Source organism: Hesperophylax consimilis, chromosome 23, assembly GCF_061612785.1.
Source record: "Hesperophylax consimilis isolate HC1 chromosome 23, BYU_Hcon_1.0, whole genome shotgun sequence".
In the NCBI taxonomy this organism is placed as follows: domain Eukaryota; kingdom Metazoa; phylum Arthropoda; class Insecta; order Trichoptera; family Limnephilidae; genus Hesperophylax; species Hesperophylax consimilis.
In genome coordinates, this window is record NC_142858.1 from 24,200,412 (window position 1) to 24,226,999 (window position 26,588).

General features: G+C 33.8%; 1 protein-coding gene across 2 annotated transcripts in view; it reads right to left on the bottom strand.

The window, feature by feature from the left end:
- The window catches only part of LOC149412482 (uncharacterized), a 29,380-nt gene extending 3,405 nt beyond the window's left edge, over positions 1-25,975 (bottom strand). Inside the window, exons 1-8 of one of the 2 annotated variants that reach the window (XM_089645855.1) lie at positions 25,901-25,975; positions 17,620-17,999; positions 16,506-16,587; positions 15,601-15,905; positions 14,682-14,763; positions 14,270-14,333; positions 12,728-12,826; positions 2,928-3,123 (exon numbers count right to left, since the gene is read on the bottom strand). In XM_089645855.1, the coding sequence (XP_089501981.1) occupies positions 3,073-3,123; positions 12,728-12,826; positions 14,270-14,333; positions 14,682-14,763; positions 15,601-15,905; positions 16,506-16,587; positions 17,620-17,999; positions 25,901-25,905 (1,068 nt within the window). In that variant the 5' untranslated portion in view covers positions 25,906-25,975 and the 3' untranslated portion in view covers positions 2,928-3,072. Of the gene's footprint in view, positions 1-2,923; positions 3,124-12,727; positions 12,827-14,269; positions 14,334-14,681; positions 14,764-15,600; positions 15,906-16,505; positions 16,588-17,619; positions 18,000-25,900 lie in introns of both variants that reach the window. The other variant, XM_089645856.1, reaches the window with a different exon arrangement.
- Positions 25,976-26,588: the final 613 nt, after the last annotated feature.

Here is a 26,588-nt window from a genome sequence, read left to right on the forward strand (position 1 = left end):
CTCAAATACTTTGTCGATTTTTTATCAATATTAAATTTGCTGAAAGAACACAACAAATGCGGACAACTAGAATTAGCTCTACATTGAACTTTGTTGCGGTACATACTAAAACTGCATTTGGTCAAAGAAATTATTTATATCAGGCACCACTTATGTTTAGTATTCTTCCAAATCATATTAAGTCTACCAATTCCTTAGTTAAATTTAAAAACTTAATTAAGGTTTATGTATTGACAGACGATGGTCTTAATATTTTTTCAACCTTGTCCATTCTTAAATAATAATATTTTATATAAGTCCCATTTGCTATAAACTGAATGTCACCTTATCTGTCTTTATTATCTACTTTGCTTCTTCTTTTGAATAATGATCAATGATTAGTTATGGTTCAAATATTGTTACAATATATGTACTGTCAAATTACCCATCTGGTAACACATCTAATACTCATTTTTTCTTTAATTTTGAAATATTTTGTGTTTGTATGTAGAATTACTTTATGTTTGTGATACTCTTATGTTTGCTTCACTCAAATGTAAATTGTTAACCTCGATACAGGCTTAGTCCTAGTGAGGTTGATTTTTATGTGAAAAAAAAGTGTTTTATGTATAGTGAGATGCAATAAATAAATAAATAAATCTTTTTATTTACTGCCGTACCAACAAATATAATTTTCTAAAAACATTGTAATTTTTCCTCATATTTTTACATTACACTCTATCGAGTATCTAGTATACCATATTTAAAAAAAAATAGAGTACAAAGGGTTATGTTTTATTTTTTTTTATTTTTTTATTTTTTATTTTTTTTATTTGGGAAACAAACAGTTATACAAATATATTTTAATACAAATCATTTTTACCATGTTGCATAAACCAGTAAAGTTTCCACAGAAGATTCATTTATATATAGGTAGAAAAACATATGAATATAAATAATACAATACAATATAAATACTAACTAGTAGAAAAGGAAAATCTCCAAAAAAATAAAAATAAAAAAACTACAGATTCAACCCATACAAAAACAATACACACACTAACACTACTAAGTTTCCCGCAACGATCGAACGCTACTCTCTTAGGAATGCTATGAATCCTGCGAGGCTTGTATTGAACACATCGATATTTGTGCATAATCTATTAAAGGTGCTACAGCTTCTTCTTATAAATACATTTTCAACATAATTAGTATTGCTCTTAGGAATATAAAATGTGTCCGGAGATCGAGTTACTCTTAATGGACATCTGAAATGAATATTTTGTAAAAGGTATGGGCTATCAATAAAATAGTGGATTATCTTATATAGCATTACTAGGTCTCTGATATCTCGGCGTTGATCAAGAGTTTTAAGGTTCATGGACACATTGTTTTCATCATTTCGCATGCGATAAGAGACATATTTCAAAAACTTTTTCTGAACTCTTTCTATGTTTGATTTATATGTAGAATTATGAGGGTTCCACACTGTTGATGCATACTCTAGGTGGCTTCGGACGTAAGATATGTAGAGAATCTTAAATGTTTGTGGATTTTTGAAAACTGAACATACTCTAAGTATAAATCCCAGCATTTTCAAAGCCTTCGACGTAATATGCTCGATATGAGATTGAAAAAGAAGCTTACTGTCCATTAGGACTCCAAGATCTCTAATCACATTTACCCTGTTTAAGAGTTTGTTTTTAATTTTGTAGGGATATAATATTGTGTGTTTCTTTCGAGAGTAAGATATGACGCTGCATTTGTCTGCATTCAAAAGAAGGTGATTTTTTAAACAATATTCATTCACCAGAGAGTCAAGGTCATGCTGGAGTTCTATGCAATCCATCTCAGACTTTATGATTTTGACTATCTTTTTGTCATCAGCATATCACATACGGATAATTATGCTAACGTCATTCATAAAGATATTAAATAAAAGGGGGCCAAGGTGAGATCCCTGGGGTACTCCTGAGGTTACGGGCACGAAACTAGAGCAAAACCCTTGAACAGTTACAGCTTGTGTACGATTGTAGAGGTAAGAGGCTAACCAACGAAGGAGGTCACCGTGTATACCCATTGCTTCGACTTTCTCAATTAAAATGCTGTGTGGGATTTTATCAAAGGCTTTGGAATAGTCTGTGTAGACTACATCTATTTGATATCCGTTATCCATAGCAACAAGGACTGTGTCAACAAACTCACAAAGGTTAGTTTCTGTTGATTTTTTGGTCATGAAGCCGTGTTGATTCGGAATAATGTGTGGCCGTATACAAGGAAAAATATTATCATAAACAATTTTTTCAAAAAGCTTACCCATTACATTTAGTTTAGAGATCGGTCTGTAATTTTCAATATTGTGCTTGTCTCCTTTTTTTAATATAGGTACAACATATGAGCTTTTCCATTGCTGCGGAAAAATGCCAGAAGACAGTGAGGTTTTAAATATTTGACTTAGCGGATAACATAAAACACCAGCGCAATTCTTTAAAAACACTGGGTGTATACCATCAGGCCCACTGCCTTTGGTAGGGTCTAATGATTTAAGATATTTACAAAAAGTTTATATTTACAAGTTCATAATATTTTGTAACTAATTAAGGTGCCCCTTTTTGGTCAGCCGAAAGGTTACACCACTGGGTTCAAAAACATCACTGTGCCTCTGGAAAACTGTAACAGGGCTTTTGGGTCTCGAAGCGCTCAGCCCGAACAGCCAGTGGTGGGCCGATGGTAAATATCATTGTCACAAAAGAATGTAAAATGAAACTTTTAAATATTTTATATCAAAATGATATTCAAAAGGATTATGACACTATGTTTACTATGACACTCCTATCTCGAATACGATATACTACTAATATTGGGATCTGAAACCTCAAATCATAATCATCGGTAAGGGGTAGCAATCGAGTTAATGTAAAAAAAAAACAATTATAATACTTACAAACCCATAAGGTTTAGGTAAAGGCCGTTCGACCACAATCCAGCGCACATTCTCGTTGCTCTACGTTGTGGTCAGCGAGCCCATGTAGGTGTAACAGTGACTCCTCTAGGGGACCTGCACCAGTCGCAGAAGGAATACTGCCGGGAAGATCAGCCAGCCTTTCTGAGCCATACCACTGAGGTCATCACCACTTTTGAAGACTGGAATTCATTTGTAAAATGGTTTAGGTGGGAATTATTTTTACTTCACAAATATGATCTTAATCTGATCATAGGTTTTTCTCCTCCTTTCTCTTCCTATCTCATTTCCCTTCCCACTGTTTTAAACCTCATATTACACACCAATTGGGGATGCCATAGTCTCATTGTCTCCTGACAGTTGGGAGCGTTTGGGACTCTAGTGCAGTATTCACATAAAACAAAAAAGCCCAAAAATCTAAAGACCAAAAAAGTCTTTTGCAGTCCCATATATACACAAATTATAAAATATTTTAATTGAACATTTCAAAAACCGAAGGCACCAACCACTCTTTCACTACACCAGGATGATATTAAGAATATACCCAAATTAAAAACTGCTTTAACTTTTAGGCTGAATTCAAATGTATGAATAATGAAAGTGTAATCACAATTAAAAATATATTAATCAATTAAAAATTCTGTTTTCTGGGCTCTGTTGGTTGAAATATTATATTTAAATTAAAATACATTGTGTGCCAATACATAAATTCTCAAAAACACGAAACAAGATGCAGCGAAACATACACTGGTTGCAAATCTAAAAAAAACAAAAATTTTAAATTTAAAAGCTCTAATGCGATTTTATATTCAAAATTTTCTGAATTGATATTGAAAAACGAAATTCCTATATTCACAATTGCAAAAAAACCGTCACAATCAGTTTAAAATGAAAAGCGGAGAACGGTCGCATACGCAATGCGCATGCGCGCCGAGCAAGATCATTTGAACGGACGCGACAAATTTGAAACGGGCTGAAGGAGAAAACAAGTCTCGGGCGCTTACCATCCTTACCCAAGACAAACAAAGACATTTATTGAACATATTTCTAGAGACGTTGCTAGAGATATGAATGAGAAATTTTTATAAATGATTGTCGGTTCTGTATCGTGCTTGTACGCAATATAGTGAGGCCTCAAACTGAGAAATAACTGTAGTTGGCCCCTGCATGAAAGGCAAGCGCCATAAAATGACTACAGATGGTTCCCGCCTACTGGGGGTTAAGGAACTATAAATACCTCTCCACTAAGCTCAATAATTCACTAACACCAAAAGAAAAAGAAGTAAATGGATACTGCAAATGATTTAAAAAACAAATAAAAACCTTAAAAACTCTACACAATTTAGAAACAATAGTTCTAAACCAAAACTCGGAAAAGAAATAACATAGGAATGAAAGAAGAAGTACGTAAAAGTGAAAATGAATGCGAACTGAATGCGAAAATGAATGTGAAAATGAATATGAATGTCAAAATGAATGTGAAAAGTTATATACGGTGTCTGGAAACTAGTGGTACAAGCGGGAAACTGGTGATTCTACAACTTTTTTTGATTTGAGAGTAAATCCTAGTCTTCTGACCAAATTCTTATAGATTATTGATGAAAATCAGCATACTGAACTACTTAACATAATTTCAAAAGTAAAATCCGAGTTTAAAACATTAACCAAGTTCATGACTTGTTTTAAATGTTTTGTGTTTCTACCCTTTTTTTCTATATTTAAGGAGTGTAACGAGTGCGTAACTACATATACCGGAATGAATAATTTAAGAATATTTTATTTAAATTTTAAAACAGTATTGCGTTTTTGAGCTAGATGTTTCATTAATGATTTATGATAGGATATACTAGTACAGTACATATTATCCTAATGTTGATACTGTGAGATTAATAGAGAGAAAGAGAGAATTATCGATGCCTTCAATGAAAGGGTTCAAGTGTCCATCATGATATGCACTCTTGAACTGTGCTTAGAATGTAGAAGTGAAAAATTGATGTTATATTTCCTGATTTGTCACTACATAATGTGAGTACTTATAAGCTAATATTCCCCAATAGTTTCTAACCCTAAAGTAGTGGAAAAAATGGTAAATTTTTTATTTTTTAAAGTAGAATGAACAAATTGAATAATTTTGTGATGTAGGTTCGCCAGTTTCCGCGCTTGTACCATTAGTTCTCAGTCACCATGTATAAAATAAAGACACTCAAAGATTAATACATACCATCGAGTAAAAGTTTTGTGCTCTTTGATGCTCTATACTTATGGATACGGATATGTACGTATATATACGTGTGCATATAGTACGCACGCTCCGGCTTGGCACGCGCCGTGGGAGTTTCAAACGAGTGCCTATGCTTAATAGTTCTTCATCACTATGTGGGAATCTGATCTTCTTGACAAATGTCCTAAGCCGGTTCAATGTAGCCTGTGTGTTCGTAGATATTGTAACATTTATTTTTTGTTTATTATGTCGTGTTGCATTTTCTCCTTCTTTAGCGAACATTTCGAACAGCGTTACAGGTCCATCATCAGGTAACATAATTCATAATATGTTCCATGTTTCACATTGTAAACATAATAATTTGTCCTTATTTTGTGGCTTGTGGCAGTTTATGATTACCAGCGGCGTAGCTATAGCATTCACTTGTGGGAGGTTCTGCCCCTGGGGAGAGGTGATGGGTGGGGGAATTTTTTTTTTAGATCTCTACTCAACAATTAAGTTAACTTACACAAAGAGAAATATCAACAAAAACTCTTTTTTCGTGAGACCTTTAAAAGTTTAACCTCTGGAACACTGGATCAGAAAATCCTCAGATACCCTTGAACACTGGCCAAAAATTTTCAGAACTGCATGAAAATTACATTGGATGAGTTTGGCTAAAATCTGAATTAAAACTACTATTTTATTTTTTTGTGATTGTTTTCTGTTTACCAGATCTCGCGTTTGGGAGTCAATTGTCAAAAAAAATATATTTATATGAACATGTACACTGGTTTTATTGTTTCTACATAAACCTGAATAAAAACCCTACAGGAAAAAATAATTAAAAAGGTGTTTTCAAAGAAATAAAGATTTTGATACTCTTTTTAAAACTTCTAATAATTTATTTTTTACAAATTTAGTTGCAAACGTCAGTAGAATTATAATTATGACAGTCGTAGGTAATTTATTTAGTGAACTTTCCGAAGTGTTTCAAGTGCACGAGATTCTGATATATTTTTTAAAAAACTTCCTCAGGGCATAGAGGTTTAAATAACGTCTTAAAAAATTCCAGCTAGGGCGAAATTGCAATGTCACCTGAGCACAATCGGTTTGACGGTGGGAAAAATTCTTGTCGCTGGTGCATGATCGGTGTTCCAGAGGTTAAATAAACACTCAGGTTTAATCTTTTATGGTAATCTTTAAATGCAAATTCAATTAATGTTAGAAATTATGTATAATAAGAAAACAATTCATTCGTGAATTTTTATTTATAAAGAAGTCGAAAATAAAGAATTTTAACAAAAGGCAAATTTTTACGTATTGGAAAAAAAAATTATTATAAAAATACCAGTACATTTTCTGTACTGAGGCCGTTTAGAACTCCCTAACCACCCCCCCTTTACTTCTTATTTCCTAACAGCTGTCTTCAGCAACTACAAAGAAAAAGAAATGTAGCTTGTAAACTACGAATTTATGTAAGGTCAATTGTAATTTATGAAATCAAACTACCAAAAATACACCAGTTATCAGTACATCAGTTTTGACAAAATGATCTTAAAAACATGTGGAAACAAAATTAAAAGCTGCAAATAGATGCAAAATAGCAAAAAAAGGTTTTTTTTTATGTTGCACATGAATTTAATATCAACTTTCTACTTGGCGTAGAAAACCTAAATAAAACACATTGGTAATACAATATACTTGTTAACAAATTAAACATTGGTAATACAATATAATTGGTAATACTATCTAACTAGCTACACACAAATATTTTATCAATTTTCTACTTAGCGTGGAAATCCTAAATAAAAGCATACGGTAATATAAAATACTTTTCAACTAACTACACATAACATTAACGTTCACGGACACTTTCCAGAAAATGTCTGAAAACAGAAATTTGTGATACGACATATGCTATGAGGACACTGTGTTTTGTGAAGACGGTAAAATTAGAAGTAAAAAATTATCGTCTTTGGATCAAGTATAGAAGTATTCGTGTTGTGACACAAATAGACTGGCTAAATATATAGTATACTAATAATAATAATATTTGGATGATTTGCATAGTGCCGTTTTTGTGCAAAATCACCTCAAGGGCGCTGTACAAATATATAATACATTTCTACAATGATCTATGTTATTATTAATTATATAAGGAGATAATATACAGTACAATACTTACACAATACAATAGTACTGCAATACTTAAATTTTTATGTATAATATGTATATGTACATATATTTTATGTATTTATTCAACTTTATTTATAGTCTAGGCGTAGTTTAAATCATGTAAAAGCCCAGTTAGGCATAAAAACAAATAAATACAAAACTAGTCCGTTGTTTCGTATCGCATCTCCTCTAAAATGACATCAATAGTGTTTGTGAATGTGTTAATATCATTTTTCTACTTAGCACGGAAATCCTAAATAAAATAATAATTATATCGGTAATACAAAATAATAGCAGCACAAAAAGAAAATACAGTGCAACCTTTCATGACGAGCACCTCCTATAACGAGCAAAATAGATGATGAAAAAAATGCTCTCTTAATGAGCGATTTTTCGCATAACGAGTGATGCAGAAAGGGCAAGTCCCATCTTCACGTCACTCACTTGTGAGCCGGACCTTCCTTGCCAGTGCGTCAGTCTATGGTTAGCACTTGTTCAGCTAGCACGTTAGTACCGTACGTGATCACATATTTTTTCAAATTGTATTCAGACATTATTTGAATTTTTTTTGTGCAAAGTTTAATAACCCTTGTAAAAATACACAAAAGAAAAGACCAAAAGAAGACAGCCATAAGAGAGTAAAAGTAACTAGAAATAAAACGTAAAATCATTGAAAAGTGAGAACGAGGTGTAAGCGTGGCTGATCGATGGCTGACGATTTGCACTATCCTCAAGAACAAAGATAAAATTAAGAAGATAGATGCTACGATAGATGCAACACCACTCCGTTACTCTAGCCTATGGACCAGCAGGTTATTTGTAACTTAACCCCTCCGACTTTTCGCGAACTTGAAGCTAAGATGTCTTTGCCGAAATGTCAATTTCACGAAAACGTTGTGTTATTACCGCCTCACAATCAAAGCTCTATAAATGAAACATTACTGAACGGAGCCGAATAGTAAAAACTGTTTTAGAAAGGTTACAAAATAGGCTTTCAAATTGTTGTATCATAAATAAATATTAACATTTGTAAATATTTAAATTTAGAATGGAAACATGAAAAAATTGTAAAAATGACTCACCTGTAATGTTTTATGTAAAAACGATACTAAAATCACGGATAGTGTAAAAAAAAACACTTATTTCATCGTACAAATGTACAATAAACAATTCTGTCACTTCACTTTTTGACCATTTCATACAAAATATATATTTTTTAAAATAATTAAACTTGCTAAAATCTTGGCGTCGTTTTACGATTTGGCGGGTAAAATTTGCTTCCACTGAGTAGGTCTTTTTACGGGTTTCTATGGATAACTTTGAATAGAGATGTGAAGCTTCATTCAATACGAATATTCTACTTTTTGTTTTAGGGATGTCACTAGAAGAATAACGGAGTTATGACGATTTTTGTGGAAACACACGCGTTGACGTGTAAACACGCTTATTGTACTTGACTGCTATCGTTATTTTATCGTGTATATCTGCTTACGTTGCTGACCGGTTAAAGAAAGTTTAAAAATGTTTTATTGCATAAAAGAACATAGCCGTTGTTCATTTAAATAGTACATCTTAGTGAATTATGACATTCTTCTAAAGAAATCTATTAATTTTGGAATTGATAATTTAACGTACATGGGTCAGTGGCTGATAATCGTTGTTCGTGCACTGCATGCGCTTGAAAATATTGCTAATTGAGTAAAAATAGTACTATGTGCGTGCGGTTGTGAATAGTACATTAAGTGTATTGTATTTCACAACCTTTTTAGCAGAAGGGCCGCGAGCCCTACAGGCGGATTTTGATTTTTCTCTACAGCCAAGTGAACGAAAATGACACGAGGGCCGTACAAAATAGGCCGCAGGTCATGAAAAGTAAAATTTTACAAAAGAAACCAATAACAATTGCGTAAACTAATGATAATATGTGAATGACAATTTAGTGAAACTCGTAATTTTCTTGGAAGCCTGGAACCTAACGATGATAGGTAGTTATAATGCATTATAATGGTAGTTATAGTGTCACAATTATTTTTATCAGTAAATTGGTTTAACCGGTAATAAATCATTTTAACTTGGGAGGGGGTAAAATAGAATCATATTAATAAGTCGTCAAAACGTGGCTTAACCACAGTTTGAAAATAGCCTTGAAAGCCGAAACAGCTGTAACTAAATAACAAAAACCAAAAAATACTTGCAGAACTTAATAATTATATTATTAAATTTGATTTTAATTAAATTAAAAAAAAAAAAAAAAGTTATAATGCGTTGAGTGTTTTGAGGAGGACTTTGAGAAGCGTGAGAGTCAAATCTTTGACATAAATTTTATTAATTAAAGTGTTGTAATATGTTTAGTTTTATTGATAATTGGTTTATGTGGTACATAATACATTGATAGTAGAGTTACATAGATTAAAAACCTATTTTTGATAAAACAAATATGTCTGTACGAAGCAAATTTAGTCAGTCCCCTCATGTTAGTTATTACCAAGTTTGACAGTACCCATTTATATTTTTGCCTAAAATTTTGAAATTCATGCTACTCCACTAGTAAATAACTAACTAACCATCAAAACGTTTTATTCAGGGGTAGGCGGAGGGGATGGACTGCCAAACAACTAGGTCTTGACACATACTACTTGACTCATTCGCATGTATACATTGTCTCAGAAGATATATATACATACATTCATATCCTAAATAATAATAGTACTAAATATAAGGGTTTGATATTTATATTTAAATTTATACCATTTGATCTCTGGTGAGTTGACATGTTGTTCTTGTATTGTTTTGTATTTATTATGCTTATATAATGCACTTGCATAATGTGGATTGAATTGAGGATCATTTGTGGAAAAGTGTGTGGAAGGGTTTAGTTTTTCCTGTGGGGAAGATTTAACCCGGACATAAAGTCGGAAATACAATACTCAGTCTTACACATATTACTCGATTCATTCGCATACATCATTTCAGAAGTTATATATGCATACATTCATATCCTAAATAATAATACTCGGTCTTGACACATACTACTTGATTCATTCATATGTATACATCATCTCAGAAGCTGTATACACATACATTTATATCCTAAATAATAATATAACATAATAATAATAAACCCAAAGTAAAAAATAAATTTAATATCTTAAATCCATTTTAAAGGATTTAAGATATTCAATGAACTACAGGTTATATTTCAATTTCATTGAGAATAAGTTATAGATACAAGGGTAGTCCCAGAGGTACCCGACCTAACAAAGAAAACACAAAAAATTTGGGAACAACTCTCTATCTATTTACTTTATTTCTCAACGTAGTCTCCATTTAGCTCGATACACTTTTCTAACATTTTCAATAGCTTCGATAGCATGTTTATAGTGAGAACTGTCGAGCTCCTCAAAATAGCCATCAACCGTAGACTCCAGCTCTTGTTGGCAAATCCTTTACCACCGAGTCATTATTTCAAGTTTGGATAGAGAAAATAATCCGGGGGGCTAAATCTAGCGAATAGGGTGGGTGAGGAAGCAATTTGAACTTTAACTAATTGATATTGGATCGATATTGGAGCGAGATTGAAGATAGAGATTTGAGCGATAAAGGATGTGTGAAACATTGCCAAAACACTTGATTGTAATATCCTTACATGCTGTTGTTTATTACACTGTGAGCAAACGCAGAACCCATCTGCGCACAGCTTTCTCATGTCTAAATTATCAGAACCCATTGGCCTCAAACGACGCCGTCCCTGCGGGTCTGGTGTCATCGGCTTAAAAACGAAAAAAGGATACATTATTGACATCTGTGTTTAAAATTTTAAATGCCAATCGCTTTGTAGATAATTAAGCATTCATTTCGTAGTAATTGGTAGGACTCCGTTGGTACAGTTTTTTCCTGATATTTACGATTGAAATTTTGTTATATTTCAGCATCATTGAATTTTTTTTTAAATAGCGTGTGGTTCGGGAATTGACAAGCTTGTTCGTAAAATGCGTGGTGGGCGGCTAACATCAGCCCAAATTGAAATAAAATATATTATGGTCATAAGTATGATTAATGTAAAACTTTTCTTAATCCAATTATAAAAAAAAGAAAAAAAAGGTTTTTATAAAAAAAATATTTTTATATCCTCGTTTAATCATATTATTATTATTTTTTTAAAAACTGCATATATTTTTTGCATACCTTAATTCAATGAACGAGTAAATTTAAAAAAATTGTTTCGTTTGCATGTTTAGTTTAAAAGTTATGTAAGATTTAGTACACCACTGCAGATTTAAAACTTCGGTACAAAACAATTCGGAGGCCAATGGGTTAATAAGCGATGTACAGCACTTTTTGAAATGCCTACCATGTATGCTAGTTTGGCGCTTTCAGTCTACGGTCATTCGATACTATTTTGTGGATTTTCCTCACCATGTTCACCTCATTTGGTCGACCACTGCAATGGTATTCTTGGCAGCTCGCACGGCCTCGTTTAAACTCTTGTCGCCGTCCAATATTTTATTGTTATAAAAGAAGAAGCAGATTCCCCTAGAGTAGATTCTAGGTCAGCTTTGATATTGGTTGGACTGAGACCTTTCAAATTTTTACCATGTTCAAAAATTCACTGAGAGTGTTCATTGATGGCTGTCAAACAAATACTAAACAAATTAGCGTCTTTAAATTTCAAACTTAAGCTATATAAGGTTGGTACAAAGGAATTTTTTCAAACAATGACCGCTATTTATATAACCGTTCAGGTACTTCCGAGACCACCCTCGAATAATATGTGTTGTAATATAAGAAATTAACCATGGTATATATACTAGAAATTAACTAAGGTATTTTATAAATATAAACATTTAAAAAAATATTAATAAATAAATATAATTCTACGCATGTTACAGTTTGTTTTTATTTCCCCAAACTACAATTAAACTTATTTAAGTTTGTACATACACTAAAATGAGGTAATCATATGAAAGTATAAATGCAACCTAAAAAGCAATCAAAAGTATTATTAAATCAATTTATCTTTAATTTGTTGCCTTTACAGAGTACCTAGTTCAGTATCAGTTGGCACAGTTTTTCAGCCTTTATGTACTACAAGCCACTGTGATAGACAGAATATCTTATTCGCTATCAAAGAAAAAAAAAAATCAAATTTAAGTTTGTACATACACTATAATGAGGTAATCATATGAAAGTAAAAATGCAATGTAAAAAGCAATCAAATGTATTATTAAATCAATTTATCTTTAATTTGTTGCCTTTACAGAGTACCTAGTTCAGTATCAGTTGGCACAGTTTTTCAGCCTTTATGTACTGCAAGCCACTGTGATAGACAGAATATCTTATTCGCTATCAAAGAAATAAATCCTAATAGTATTAGGGTTTGTCTATAATGCAATATAAATAAAATGTACCTCTTCCAGCTCATCCAACTGCTGCTGCATTGCAGGGGTCTGCAATGGAACGTTCATCTTCATAGCTGGCGCCAGGTGCATCAGATATGCCCGTTGCAGCTATGACCAATAGAAGTTTTATTATCAATAAATTTGTATCAGTGACACGCAGAATAATGATTTTTCTTAATTTCTCAAAAAATTGTATGCCAATTATAAATAGATTTAGTTATAGCAGAATTATGTTTATTATTACTTATGCTCTAAGAGTACGCAGTTAATAAGAGTTTGCAGCCGTCATAATAGCGACACATAGTGGAAAGTTTTGGTATCATTGTGACCTTTTTATTTTCGGAGTCTGTTATGTTTCCTTTGGATTTAATAATATTATTTTCTTCTTAAATAATAATTAAATTACGAGATTAAAAGAATTTGGCATTCTCTGACTATAAAAATATTACCATTTGTTATTTCGGCTACTGGCATTATACCTAGCTCTCTCATTCAAAATTTAGGCGCATTAGATCTGTCAAAGAATTTATATATAAAAATGCAAAAATCAGTCATTTTAAATACATGTAGGATTATGAAAGATTTTTTGAATATTCACACTGAGGGATCAGTAGGATTTATAGGTCCAATTAGAAGTTCTACTGAGCCGAATCCTCTGATATGAAAATATCTGGAGTCGGTGAATTATTTTCCCATTTGATCTCTGGTGATTTGACGTGTTGTTCTTATATTATTTTGTATTTATTATGCTTATATAATGCACTTGCATAATGGGGATTGACTAGATGATTATTTATGGAAAAGTGTGTGGAAGGGTTTAGTTTGTCCTGTGGGGAAGATTTAACCCGGATATAAAGTCGGAAAAATAAAAATAAATGCGGTAGTGGGTATGCCAGTAGGATATCTCATGAAACTTTAAAATTCAATACACATTTACACATAGACCATAAATGAAAATGTAAAACAGTACTCTCTCACTAAGCCCAACATTTGTACACAGTTGACACTTGTCACATGAGAACGGGTCGCTTCTACGATTCGTTCTTAAGTTCAACAGCTCGGCTGTGGAACGAACTGCCGGCCTCTGTGTTTCCTCCCTCCTACAACATGGGACTCTTCAAGACCCATGTTCACTCCTTCCTCTCCACAAAAAGACCCTCCACACAGCATCCCCAAAGATGACATAGGCCCTGAGGGAAATTATTTTCTTCAGGGCCTCCTGTGTGGAGTAAATATAAAAAAAAAAAAAAAAAAAAATCCATTCCTCCAAAAACAGGGCAAGTGCACAATTTTGTGTATGCTGCGGTTTATGTGCATACATACAAAATGTACTGCAAATTAAAATAGGTATTTCGTAAATATGTACAAACAAACACCGCCATCAATCTTTTGTAAAATTTACATTTCAATAAAGCAAGAAGTGTTGACCGAGACGGTCTATCCACTATGCTTGCACCTACGTTGTAATAGTTAATTATACATAGAAATGGAAACTGTAATCATACATTATCATCATCGTAATCCTTATTAGAGAAAGAGGTTGAAAGTTACCTGGTCCTGCAGAGGTTTTATATTTTCTAGGAGCTGTGTGATGGTAAATTTGCCGACTTCGTCTCTACAAAAAAACAATAAATTCAATCGTCAGACATAAATGGGAAAAGTTATTTGTTACTTGTGGTTTTTAAGTAGTAATACTAATTTCTCCAAATAAATAATTATTACTTTTTCATAGTTCTCATTTATGTGTGAGAAATTTGGTGTTTTGTAAACGATAGATCAGGTCACTAAAGAGAGGCATAATCCGTTTCAATTCTGAATGGTGGTCTTTCACCAATGCGATACTGAAAGTATCTGTGTTTTTACCTATATGACGGCAGTATACGTATCCGAATATTTAATTGGAATTTATCTCAACCACACCATGAAATTATTGAGAAAATGAATATTGTAAAATCAAACCAACCTCAGCATTTCTTCATGCGTCTGTGACACCGGCAGGCTTGGTGGCGGAGCACCGAAATTCGATACTTTTAGAGGAATGGCACCTGAAAAATAGTAAAGTTAATTTTATTGACCAGTATCTATTTCAAATATGCCGCTGAACTAAAGTCGCAGAATGTAAAAAAAAAAATTTACATGCATTTTTGCAAATCATCACAAATATTCAATACATAAAATTGATTATACACGGTGTCCAGAAACTCATAGTACAAGCGGGTAAACTGGTAAATCTAAATCACACATGGAGTCGATTTTGTGCTGTAACTATTTTGGATGTTGTTAAGATTTGTTTGGGCTTGATGAAGTCTTCAATAACAGATGCATGGTTTTTTTGTTTTTACTGCACAAAACTGCATTTCACTTTATTTAATGTTACAAAGAGTTAAATTATTCCCGACACTTTTACTAATGGTCTGTAGACCATAATGACTGCTTGTTACTATTTTATAGGAGAGAAGAAGGAATCCAGTCGGCGAGGGTTTTTATAATCTAACCAAGTAAAACACATTGACAAGCTAATTGTAAACAAACACTGTCAAAGAAAGCCAATTGATAAGGCAAAACATCTGTTTTATCTGTTAGCCCTAGTTTTACCTCTGACCGCTAGGTGCTAGGCAGGAGCCTGTAAAGTAACTGGTGGTGAACTTTGCTAATGGTTCGTACATTTTTAACAGATGTGAGCTTTCATTTTTTGAGTAAATCTGAATAGTAATTTTTTCACCTTTCCCCAATTGCCTGGTCTATCAATTTGAAAGCCTATGGACATGCTACCGAAAATAATTTTGCAGATCTAATTGGCAGTCGAAAATTCTAATACCACACGATCATGACGGAAATGCACATAGAATCAATAAATACATATTAAAAAAATAATTAATTACCATCTGGTCGCTTGCCCAGCCATTCGTCATTGTTCAAAACTTTTTTGGAACAGCTTTTTTTAAGTTGTTTCTGTCTAATTTTATACGGAAGACGACCCATTGGTGAAGGTAACGAGGCTCCAGGCAGAAGGGGTCGTTGGGGCGGCAGGGTGGCGTTGCAAGTGGGTGGGACGGGCAGCATAGATGTCGAGGGCAGTTCCACTGATAGAGCCGAAAGGGTGGTGGGGGGTGTAAGATCTGGGAACAGGGCGGGGAGTGGTGACATCTCCCCGTCTTCGATTTCTTCAACTTGTCTTAACATCATTCTGATTGAGAAACCGAAAACCATCCGTTGAGTAGTGAAAAACCATTATTAGAGAAAATAAGTAAGCATAGATCACCTCTCCCAAATAGCTATCGGAGAGTGAAAAGTCAATGTCATCAGATTTAATTTATTTATTTAAGGTGATGCAATGCGAAGAAAGTGTATGTGAATTTATTGGCTATATAACACTATAATCAGTTTATATGTCTCCGTATTAAAATTCAAAGGTATGATTTTTTTAAAATAAGGCATGAAATTTCCAACTTGAAAGCCAATCACTCAACTCATATTCCAGTTGTTGACGTGATCCTTCGAGTTGTTATATACTACTATTAATTTTTTATAAACTGTTAACCTCTGCTATAAGTTTATAAGAATTCAATGAACTGGCCCATTGGAAAAGGGTAGGTTTTATAGTGTTTTTATCTGGTAACTAAACACAATTTTGATTCTGAATGGTGGTCTCTCACCAATGCGATACTGAAAGTATCTGTGTTTTTACCTATGACGGCAGTATACGTATCCGAATATTTAATTGGAATTTATCTCAAACACACCATGAATATTTTTGAGAAAATGAATATTGTAAAATCAAACCAACCTCAGCATTTCTTCATGCGTCTGTAACATCGGCAGGCTCGGTGGCGGAACATCGAAATTCGATACTTTTAGGGGAATGGCATCTGAAAAATAGCAAAGTTAATTTTATTGCCCAGTATCTACTTCAAATATGCCGCTGAACAAAAATAGCAAAAAGCAAAAAAAAAAAATTACATGCATCTTTGCAAATAATCACAAATATTCAAATACATAAAATTGATTATACACGGCGTCCAGAAACTCATAGTACAAGGGGAGAAACTGGTAATTCTAAATCACATTATAAGTTGAATTTGTGGTGTAACTTTTTTGGATTTGAGCTTTCGTTTTTGAGTACATTGAGTCTGAAGTTGGAATTTTTTAGGTCAAATTGGAAAAAAATCAGTCACTACGGAGGTTAATAGATAATATTAGTTCAGATCATTTTCATTTCATACCAGCTGTTTAATGTATTTTGAAATGTGTCGAAGAATGGACCCGGTTTCAAAACTTTTTTTAATCCTTTGGATGAGAAAAAAAAAATTATTCCAAATGCTCACATTAAAAAGAAAACGGTTTGTTGGGTTCTTTATACGTGATGTATACTCACCAGTTTCCCGCTTGTACTACGATTTTCCAGACACCGTTATGTAGATACCCATCTGTTTACTAAAATAAGTAAATTTTAACTAAAATAAAACTCGCAGTAATTGTTGTCAATATTCCATCCTTTAATAGCAGTTTCATTGATATACCCATAGACATCCAAATTGATGGACTTTCCCTAACATGAAATCTGAGTATCATTTCGACTAACTGGAGGCAAACTAATGGAGGGTTAGAGAATTCTTTGAATAAACAACGACATCAGTTGATCGCCGAAGAGCGCACATTTAAAAAACCAGACCATTCACAGAAAAGTAGATTTAACTATAGTAAGGCAAAAGTTTTCAGTACAGTACATTGTGAGAGTTTTCTATGCCGGAGAGAATTGTCGTTTTGAAACAAACCGCCTAAAAATAATTTTTCATATCTAATTGGCAGTCGGTATGCTGTTGAGTTAAAAAATTCTAACACCACAAAATCATGAGGGAAATGCACATACAGTCGATAAGTATTAAAAATAAATGAATTACCTCCCGGTCGTTTACCCAGCCATTTTAGCATCCTAGGAGGCTTGGTAATATTTTTTGGTACAAGTTCATCCAAAATTTTACGAAATTGGTCATTGTTCAAAACTTTTGCATAATAGCTTTTTTTAAGTTTTTTCTGTCTAATTTTAAACGGCAGACGACCCATTGGTGAAGGCAACGGGGCTCCAGGTGGAAGGGGTCGTTGGGGCGGCAGTGTGGCATTGCAAGTGGGTGGGGCGGGCAACGGAGATGCCGGGGGCAGTCCCACTGGTAAAGCCGAGAGGGTAGTGTGGGGTATAAGATCTGGGAGCAGGGCGGGGAGTGGTGACATCTCCCCGTCTTCGATTTCATTCATTTTAATTTTCATTTTTCTTATCATCATTCTGAAATGAAACCGAAAATCATTTGTTGAGTAATTAAAAACCACTAAGAGATAATAAGTATAGTATAAGTAAGCATAGAACTCGACTAGAAAACGGAGCTTACTCTAAGGTCAGCAAATCTAGATGTTCGGAATCGAACACCAATCCCACACATTGTGTGGAGGAGAACGGACATCGACAAACGAAGACAGGATATCCTGGAATACCTGATGACAGTGAACCTTGAGATTCTCAATAGAGATGGGGAACCAACCTTTGTTATAAGTAAAATATAGGAGGTGATAGACCTGTCTCTGGGAACCTTTGTAGCAATATCTTTACCAATAATTATTACTTCCCTAAAAGGGAACTCGATGTTACATGTGGGTAGAATAATTGTGTGCACCAGTAATAAAAACTCTTTTAACCATTTTAACATTTATTATATAAAATTCTGTTATGTACAACACATATTGCTCAAGGAAGTTAATAAATAAAGCAAGAGACTCATTATTTTTTTTTATTTCATTTTATTAACGCCTAGAAGGCTTTTACATATTTATACATGTTATGGGTTTTGTTGTTCAGTAGCATTATAAATTATTTTAATTACATAGCATAATAAATTGAGTATGAACTTACATAACAATGTGTAGGGTTATTGTTATGGTGTTATTATTTTATAAACATAAGCAAGCAAAGTTTATTGTACAAAGTACGTCGGTTGAATATTTTACAGAACATAGGTTAAACTAATACATAAACTTGAGAAAAATATAACAGATATAGGTAGGTAGTTAAGTAGATACAATTCAAGTATATAGTTACGGTGTTATTGGAATTTGGACAATGAGTTCGATAAGTTTATATAAATATAGTGTAGTTACAAGAGTACAATAATGTAAGTAGGTAATACACACAAGACAAGTAAGTTTGTTATTATTATTATAAAGATAAACACTACAGTTTGTTGTAAACCATCTTTGTAATCATCAATCTTTATTTTGCCCGATTGGGAATTTTACAAAACAAAGCTTAGTTAATGAAACAATAAAATATGCGTTTGAAAAAAAATTATGAATCTGTTACAAACATTCTAGTATACTGTATTTTAGTTTGTATACTGATTGGTGATGATAAACATCAATTGAGCTATACTTATTACCGAGTATGTGAAGTCTTTGAATAGGTGAGTTTTGAAAATAATTGTTAGCAGATATGGGAACATTATATAGAGCGGTCTGTCGAGTGTCGCGCGTAGGTACACGGAGCGATATAAGACTCGTCAAATCAATGGCGTCCAGTCTGCCATTCGAAATTTTGAAAAGAGATACTAAGTCGCACACTGTGCGTCTCAATGATAAATCGGTTAAATTTAGTAAGTTCATGAGGAAAGTGTAATTAAGATATTCGTTTGGAATTCCTAATTTATAATTGATAAATCGCAGAAATTTATGTTGCACTCTTTCAATTTTTAATTGGTGAATCTTATAAAATGGAGACCAGATTGTTGAGTTATACTCTAGATTACTTCTAACTAAACCAGTGAATAGCAGTTTGAAGGAATTTATTAATTTAAAATCTTTCGTTGTCCTTAATATAAAACCCAAACATTTCATGGCCTTGTTGGTTATTTCGTTTATATGAGGAACAAATGTTAGTTGCCTGTCAAAAATAATACCAAGATCCTTAATATTCTCAACTCTTTTTAGGAAAATGTTGTTGATGCTATATTGATGCGTAATGGGATTTTTGATTCGGGAAAAAGTTATCGTTTGACATTTATCAATATTGAGAAATAGTTCATTGTGGGTGCACCACTCTTGTAGCCTCACAAGATTAAATTGTAGTACGTAACAGTCATGAATATTTGTAATGGTTTTATAAATTTTGAGATCATCTGCAAATAAGAGAATCATGACTCCATCAAAAACCGTAGTTATATCATTGATAAACAATAAAAATAGTACTGGTCCTAAATGAGACCCCTGTGGGACGCCGGTAAAGACTTCGAACTGGTGTGAATAGTGTGAGTTGAGTTTAACACATATTTTTCTTTTATGCAGATAACTCTCAAACCATCTCAAAATATTCCCTGTTATTCCAAGGGCACTAAGTTTATGTATGAGAATTTTATGTGAGACTTTGTCGAATGCCTTACTAAAGTCAGTATACACTACGTCTGTTTGAAGACGCTTTTGCATTGTATTAAATAGGTATTCCTGATAGATCATCAAGTTTGTAAAAGTAGATCTTTTTGCCATGAAACCATGTTGACGATGTGAAATAACTTTGTTAATCTCAGGCGAGAGTTTAGAAAGCAGAGCAGATTCAAATAGTTTAGGGATTGACGATTGGATACATATAGGTCTATAGTTAGAGATATCTGATCTATTTCCTTTCTTAAAGATTGGAAATAGAAAACTGGTTTTCCATTTTTGTGGAAAGGTACCAATTTTTAGAGACAAGTTAAAAAGTTTAGTTAGAGGTAATGTTAAAACTGATAAGCATTTTGATAAGAAAATTGGAGGAATGTTATCGGGACCGGCCGATTTATTAATATCAAGGGATTTTAATTTAGTTCTAATATCGCTTTCTTTGAATATACATTGGCTAAAATCGATCTTGTTGTCATTGTTAGCTGTAGTTGTATCGAATAATGGAGAGTTGTTTGCAGTATCATAGACTTTGCTGAAAAATTCAGCAAACAGATTGACGACTTCTTGGGGGGTATCGGCCATTTTATTATCTAAATACATGTTTGACGGAATACTAGAGTCATTATTATTGAGCATGTTCGCAAATTTATAAATATTCTGAGGATTAGCTGCTGCCAATTCTTCGCAGTTTTCGATACACCTTTTGTAACATAACTTGGACATATTTTTAGTTGTCTTTCTTAGTTCACAAAATTTTACATAATCTTTAGGATCACGTGACGATTTATAAACTTTATGAGCAATTTTTTTGTCTCTAATTATTTTAATAAGGTCGTTGCTAAACCATTTTGGGTAGTTGTGCACAGTGATTTTAGTGACGGGTACAAACAATTCAATTGCATTATTTAAAATTAAGTAAAATTTGTCTACCATTACATTTAGGTTTTCTTCAAAGTCAAGAAAGTTCCAGTCAGTAGACAATAGAAGATTTGTGATTTGCTTAAAATCAGCTTTGAAAAAGTTTAATTTTGTTGATGGAGATGGATTTTTTTCTATTTTTGAACTGTAGCATTCGATCGTTAAAGGAGGGTGATACTTGTCGATTGGGAGAATATCTTCAGCAGATGCGGATACTTTTACAGAAGAAGAATTGGAAAACACTAGATCGAGAAGACGAGCGTTAACATTGTAGACATAGTTTAACTGCCGGAGACTTAAAAAATTTGACATCTCGATTATATCATGGGAACCATGATTGATGTTGTCCGTGCATGAAGTTTTATTGTTTTCTGTGTCCCACGTTACATTAGGTAGATTGTAGTCTCCTGTTAATATTAAAGTGGCATCTGGAAATTTTCTTCGTATTGTTTCAGCTTCGAGGTAGTGGTCTTTGTATAATTGAGCATCAGAAGAAGGGGGTATATATAAGCAGCCAACAATAATTTTTTCCTTATTGGTAGACACCATGATGAATAGTTGTTCCAGATGAGTGTAGATGCATTTGAGTTTTCTTGAGTTGAATTTCTTATTTACGGATATTAACACACCACCTCCTCTAGTTTTATTGCTATTGCTTCTATCTTGTCTGTACACTGTGTGTTCAAAGAAACCCAATTCCGTAGTATCAATGTTTTTGTTCAGCCATGTCTCAGTGAAAGCGTAAGAATCGTAATCCAGAGTAGGTAAGGTTGATTTCAGGTCCTGTAATTTTGTTCTTAGTCCACGTACGTTTTGATAAAATATTTTTATTTTAGAATTTAGTTTTTTGGGTTCGATTTGACTATCGACGGATTATTATTTATGTATTTTATCGTGATATCCGTTTCACCAGAAGATTTTCTATTTTCCAATTCTTTTCTTAGGTCACTCAATTGTTTCCGCTGCATAAATGACTGATCTTGGTAAATACGTATATTATTTTTTAATGCGTGTTTCTTGCTTAATAGTATTTTCGGCCATTTAGCTTCCGGAAACTCGATTTTAATTCCTCTTGGTTTATCGGCACGCCTTTGACCCAATCTATAGATTTTCAAGTCAAGATTTAATGTTGACATATCTAAATCTGAAATTATTTTTTTCACTGACACTATGTCGCTATTTATTGATTCTGTCTGAGATAACGATGTATTCTCCGGAATATTATGAATAATCAAATTTTTATCTCTGTAACTTTGTTCTTTGATTTCGGCGAGGATATCACAGACACTCTGAGTTTGTGAAACTGAGGGGGTGCACACATTAGGGGTTGCAGTTTTAAGAGCTGTTAATTCACCCTCAAGATTCGCCATTTTAACAGCCATTTGGCCAATTGTTCCTAATATGTCATTGGTTCTGGGAATAATTTTAGCGATATGTTCTTTCGTGAATTTATTATTGGGATCCATAATCATGTTGGTCAGTAAGTTCACTGCGTCCTTTGCGAGACAAATATATGCCTGAGCATCCATATTAAGAATGGTTTTTGGAAAGAAAAAGTTGTAATTATTTACTTGCAGATGTGGCTAATGGGACAGCCTAGATATCTCAGCGCACTCGGAACCAATATGTTAGTAGGTACTATACTGGCCAATACACTACTCACTGCGGCTTCGGTATAGGTAGATACCCACAAAGTTAACAATAAAAATACTAAATTGTTTGACACTTGGCGTATTCAAATATTAGTTTTGGATTATTATGAGTTGGTTAAGTGTGAATTAAATAATGCACAATGCAAGCTCTTACACTTCGCCACTTCGAGGTACCAAAATTTTACAGTGAATTTCGGTAAAACTCTTTAAATTTAAATATCTTTGTAATGACAATTTTTTGCGTCTGAACAGCAATAATAAAACTATGAAGAATCATTATAAAAGGTTTAAATCTCAATGCGTGTCGAGTTAGATATTCTCGATAGTTGATAAAATGCAAGTCATGACAGTTGAATTTACGAATGGATAAATGATGCTATAAAGAATTAAATGGGCGCCAGCTCAGAATTAGATAAATCTGAACAAATTTATATATTATCAGAGTAATCCCTAAGAAACTAAAGTATAAAATATCAATCTCAATTTAGAGGGCATCTTACATATATTCTAAGTCCACCAAGGTCGGCAAGTCTTCAACACCGTCCCTTGTCACACGAGAATCCAGCCACAACTGACGGAACAATTTCCCAACGCTGCACAGCGCTCTTCAGACTAGTTCGCAAATCAAGACGGCAACTTGAGAATGCTGTCTGCCGCTACGGTAGGTACTCAACAAGCAAGACTGCTACACCTTGAATCTCAGGATGGAGAATGTCGGATGAACAATGCCTGTCGGACCATCGACACATAGAATTTAAACTAGATGGAGAGGCAAACAGAATGGGAACCGACACATATAGCAACCCAAAAGCAACTGACTACATTCAGTACACAGAGGAGCTAAACATAGGAATGGCAAGATTCCCAGGCAAACACGGTTGCCCTGAAGAGATTGAGGACGCATTAGACATACTGAGGGACTCAATGATAAAGGCATACGAAAATAGCTGCCCTCGGAAGACAAGTACCAAGGACGAAACACCGTGGTGGAGCAGTGGACTGCATTATCTATGGAAACTAGTAAGACAAGCCTTCAACAGGGCCAAAAAGTCTGGAAACTGGGATGCTCATAAGCACGAACCTCGTGCTGGCACTGTTGGTGGACGCGGTGGACTCTCTCGCTGCAGCAACTGGTCCAGTTTCTTCACCACCTAGGATTCTTGCTGCAGAGTCTCCATCTTCTATCTTCGTCAAACATCACAGCGGTGCTGCCAAGCTCTGGTATCTCTGAGAGGATATTGTGTGAGCACTTTATTAGCAGCAGACACATACCTGGACGGATGACGAGCCTCGTGCTGGCACTGTTGGCGGACGCGGTGGACCCTTTCGCTGCAGCAGCTGGTCCAGTTTCTTAACCACCTAGGATTCTTGCTGCAGAGTCTCCATCTTCTATCTTCGTGTCACCTGTTCCTGTACTTCATTTTACTTAACTTCACTATATTTTTGTAATATTTAATTTTTTTGTAATACCTGCATCAACTGTAAAGCGCCCCTGAGGTGATATCTCACAAAAGTGGCAATATACAAATTGTCCAATAAATATCAGAACGAATACAAGGAAGCAATCCGGAAAGCCAAAACAGGCTCCTGGGAGAAGTACTGTAGGGAGGTGGAAACCATCCCTCAGGCAGCAAGAATTCAGAAAATTCTTGCTCAAGACCAAGGGGCAGCTAAAGGCCCATTCCAGAAAGCAGGAGTAGCCTTCACCAATAATTGGGAGGAGGAGTTGGAGGAACTGCTGGGGAAACGCTTTCCCGGTTACAAAAAGTTAGAAGCAAGTGACACCGGTCCGAGTTTCACGGGAATGTAAGGATTGGGACACTGCGGCTAAAATAGTTACTCCCTCCAGAGTTAAATGGGCGATCAACGAGTTTGACTCATTTAAAAGCTCGGGAAAGGATGAAGCGGCAGAAAGACATGGATTTGACAAAATCACCAGAAGGTGGCTGAAGAACATGCTCTCAAGCCGGATACTTATGGTGACAAGGGATGAGGTGAACATCAGAGTATTGGTGACACAAGGGTGTCCACAGAGAGATGGTTCCAGCAGTTTGGCATAGATGCCAAACTGAGCTGGAAAAACCAGATGGAAACTGCAGGCAGAAAAGAACTAAGAGAAACTGCGGCAGAATGTGGTCTCAAACCTAAAATAATGCAATGGCTATACACAGCCGTTCTCTTTGTTGCCTTTGCTATAAGTTTATAAGGATTTAATGTAATGTTACTACCAAACTTGCCAAACTGGGATTTAAATTCTGTATGAATTCCGACCAGAGAAATTCAAATATAATTATTATATACATACATACTGCGAAGCGTCAACTTCCAAAATGAAGGACTATACCTACCAATGTAAATGGCTACCATCCATAATATAGTCCTGATCTTGGTACAAGGATTTAGACGCAGAGACATGGTACAGAACATAGGAACTTGAAACACTTTAATTCCAAATTAGAAAGTGGGAAAATACTGGACGGATTGGGAAAAAGCACCCAAAATGAGACAAACTAAAGATCTCTGTCATGAAAATAACAGTAGTTAAGAAAATCTATTTTGTGGGAACTAACCTCAAATACATCAAAAATATAACAAAAATCATCATAATTACATTTAAAAACACTTACATCCGCGGATAAGAACCGCTTGTCTTTATAACACTGAAAAAAAAAACAATTTTCGGTAAGTAAGTTATATCGCTTTTTTTCAATAACATTGATAGTGAAAGATTTGAACAATATGACAAAAAAAAACGGGCGGGAAATCAAAACGTCGTAAATGGCAGAGTTGAAAATTTCGGTAGATTGGTGACAAAAATCGGTAGGTCGTCAAAATATTTTTAGAGGTGGCAGGTGCTAGATTGTGTCTTTCTCCATCCTGTAATTTTTTTTTTAAATATTTGTAATACCTAAAACACAATTATATTATATTTCGATACAATTTTCTGTTTCTATATGTATTCATAATTATAGATACATTTTCGACTTACCAATTAATATAATAATAAAATAACTGTCTCGCCTTTTACTTGGTTTAAGTTTAAAATATTATGATTTTCGAAAACGTAACCTAAAAATACAATCGTTCAATTGTACACAGATATAATGCGTTGTTAATTCCGTTTCAGTCTGGGATGAAAAGCATCTAAATGATATTCATATGATATTACTTACATCATATAGCATTTGCTTACCTCATTTTAAATAATTTCGTCAGCTTCAAATTATTGACAAATAAACAAACCAAAACGACACCGGTGACAGTTGGCGGCAAACGTCACTTTTAGAACTTTTTAGAAGTAGTGAAAGTGTAACAAAGCCATTACTATCCAGCGAGGTATATACCCATAAATAAACCACTCTCTATATACCTTTCTACAAAACGTAAATCTTCGATAAATGGCTTATTTATGATATCGCACACCTAGATGAAGAGTAGTACAACTCAAAATACCTCTTTTTTCAGGAACAGCAAAAAACATTTTACTCGATTTTTATGACCGATTAAAAATATTTTTATATAATGTTGTATGTTATTTTACTAGGATATTTATTTGCTCAATTACTTATCATCAAATACACGTATCACTTGTTTATTAATTAATTTCGTGTTATTTTAGTATTCGTGACTAAATCATTGTTTAATAATTTTATCAACTCAAATTAATCAACTATTATGAATTAGTAAAATTAAAATTACTTACTTTTGTAAACAAAACCGGAGTATGTGGAGTTGATATGTAGAACGCCCGAGAAACAAGACAGGTTCAATCACGAATACCAAATCAACTAAAATAATTCACGCTTTATGACTGCAGTTAATCACGAATACAAAACTAAGTCGAAATAATCCAGTCTTTGTGCGTATTGACAGCACCTTCC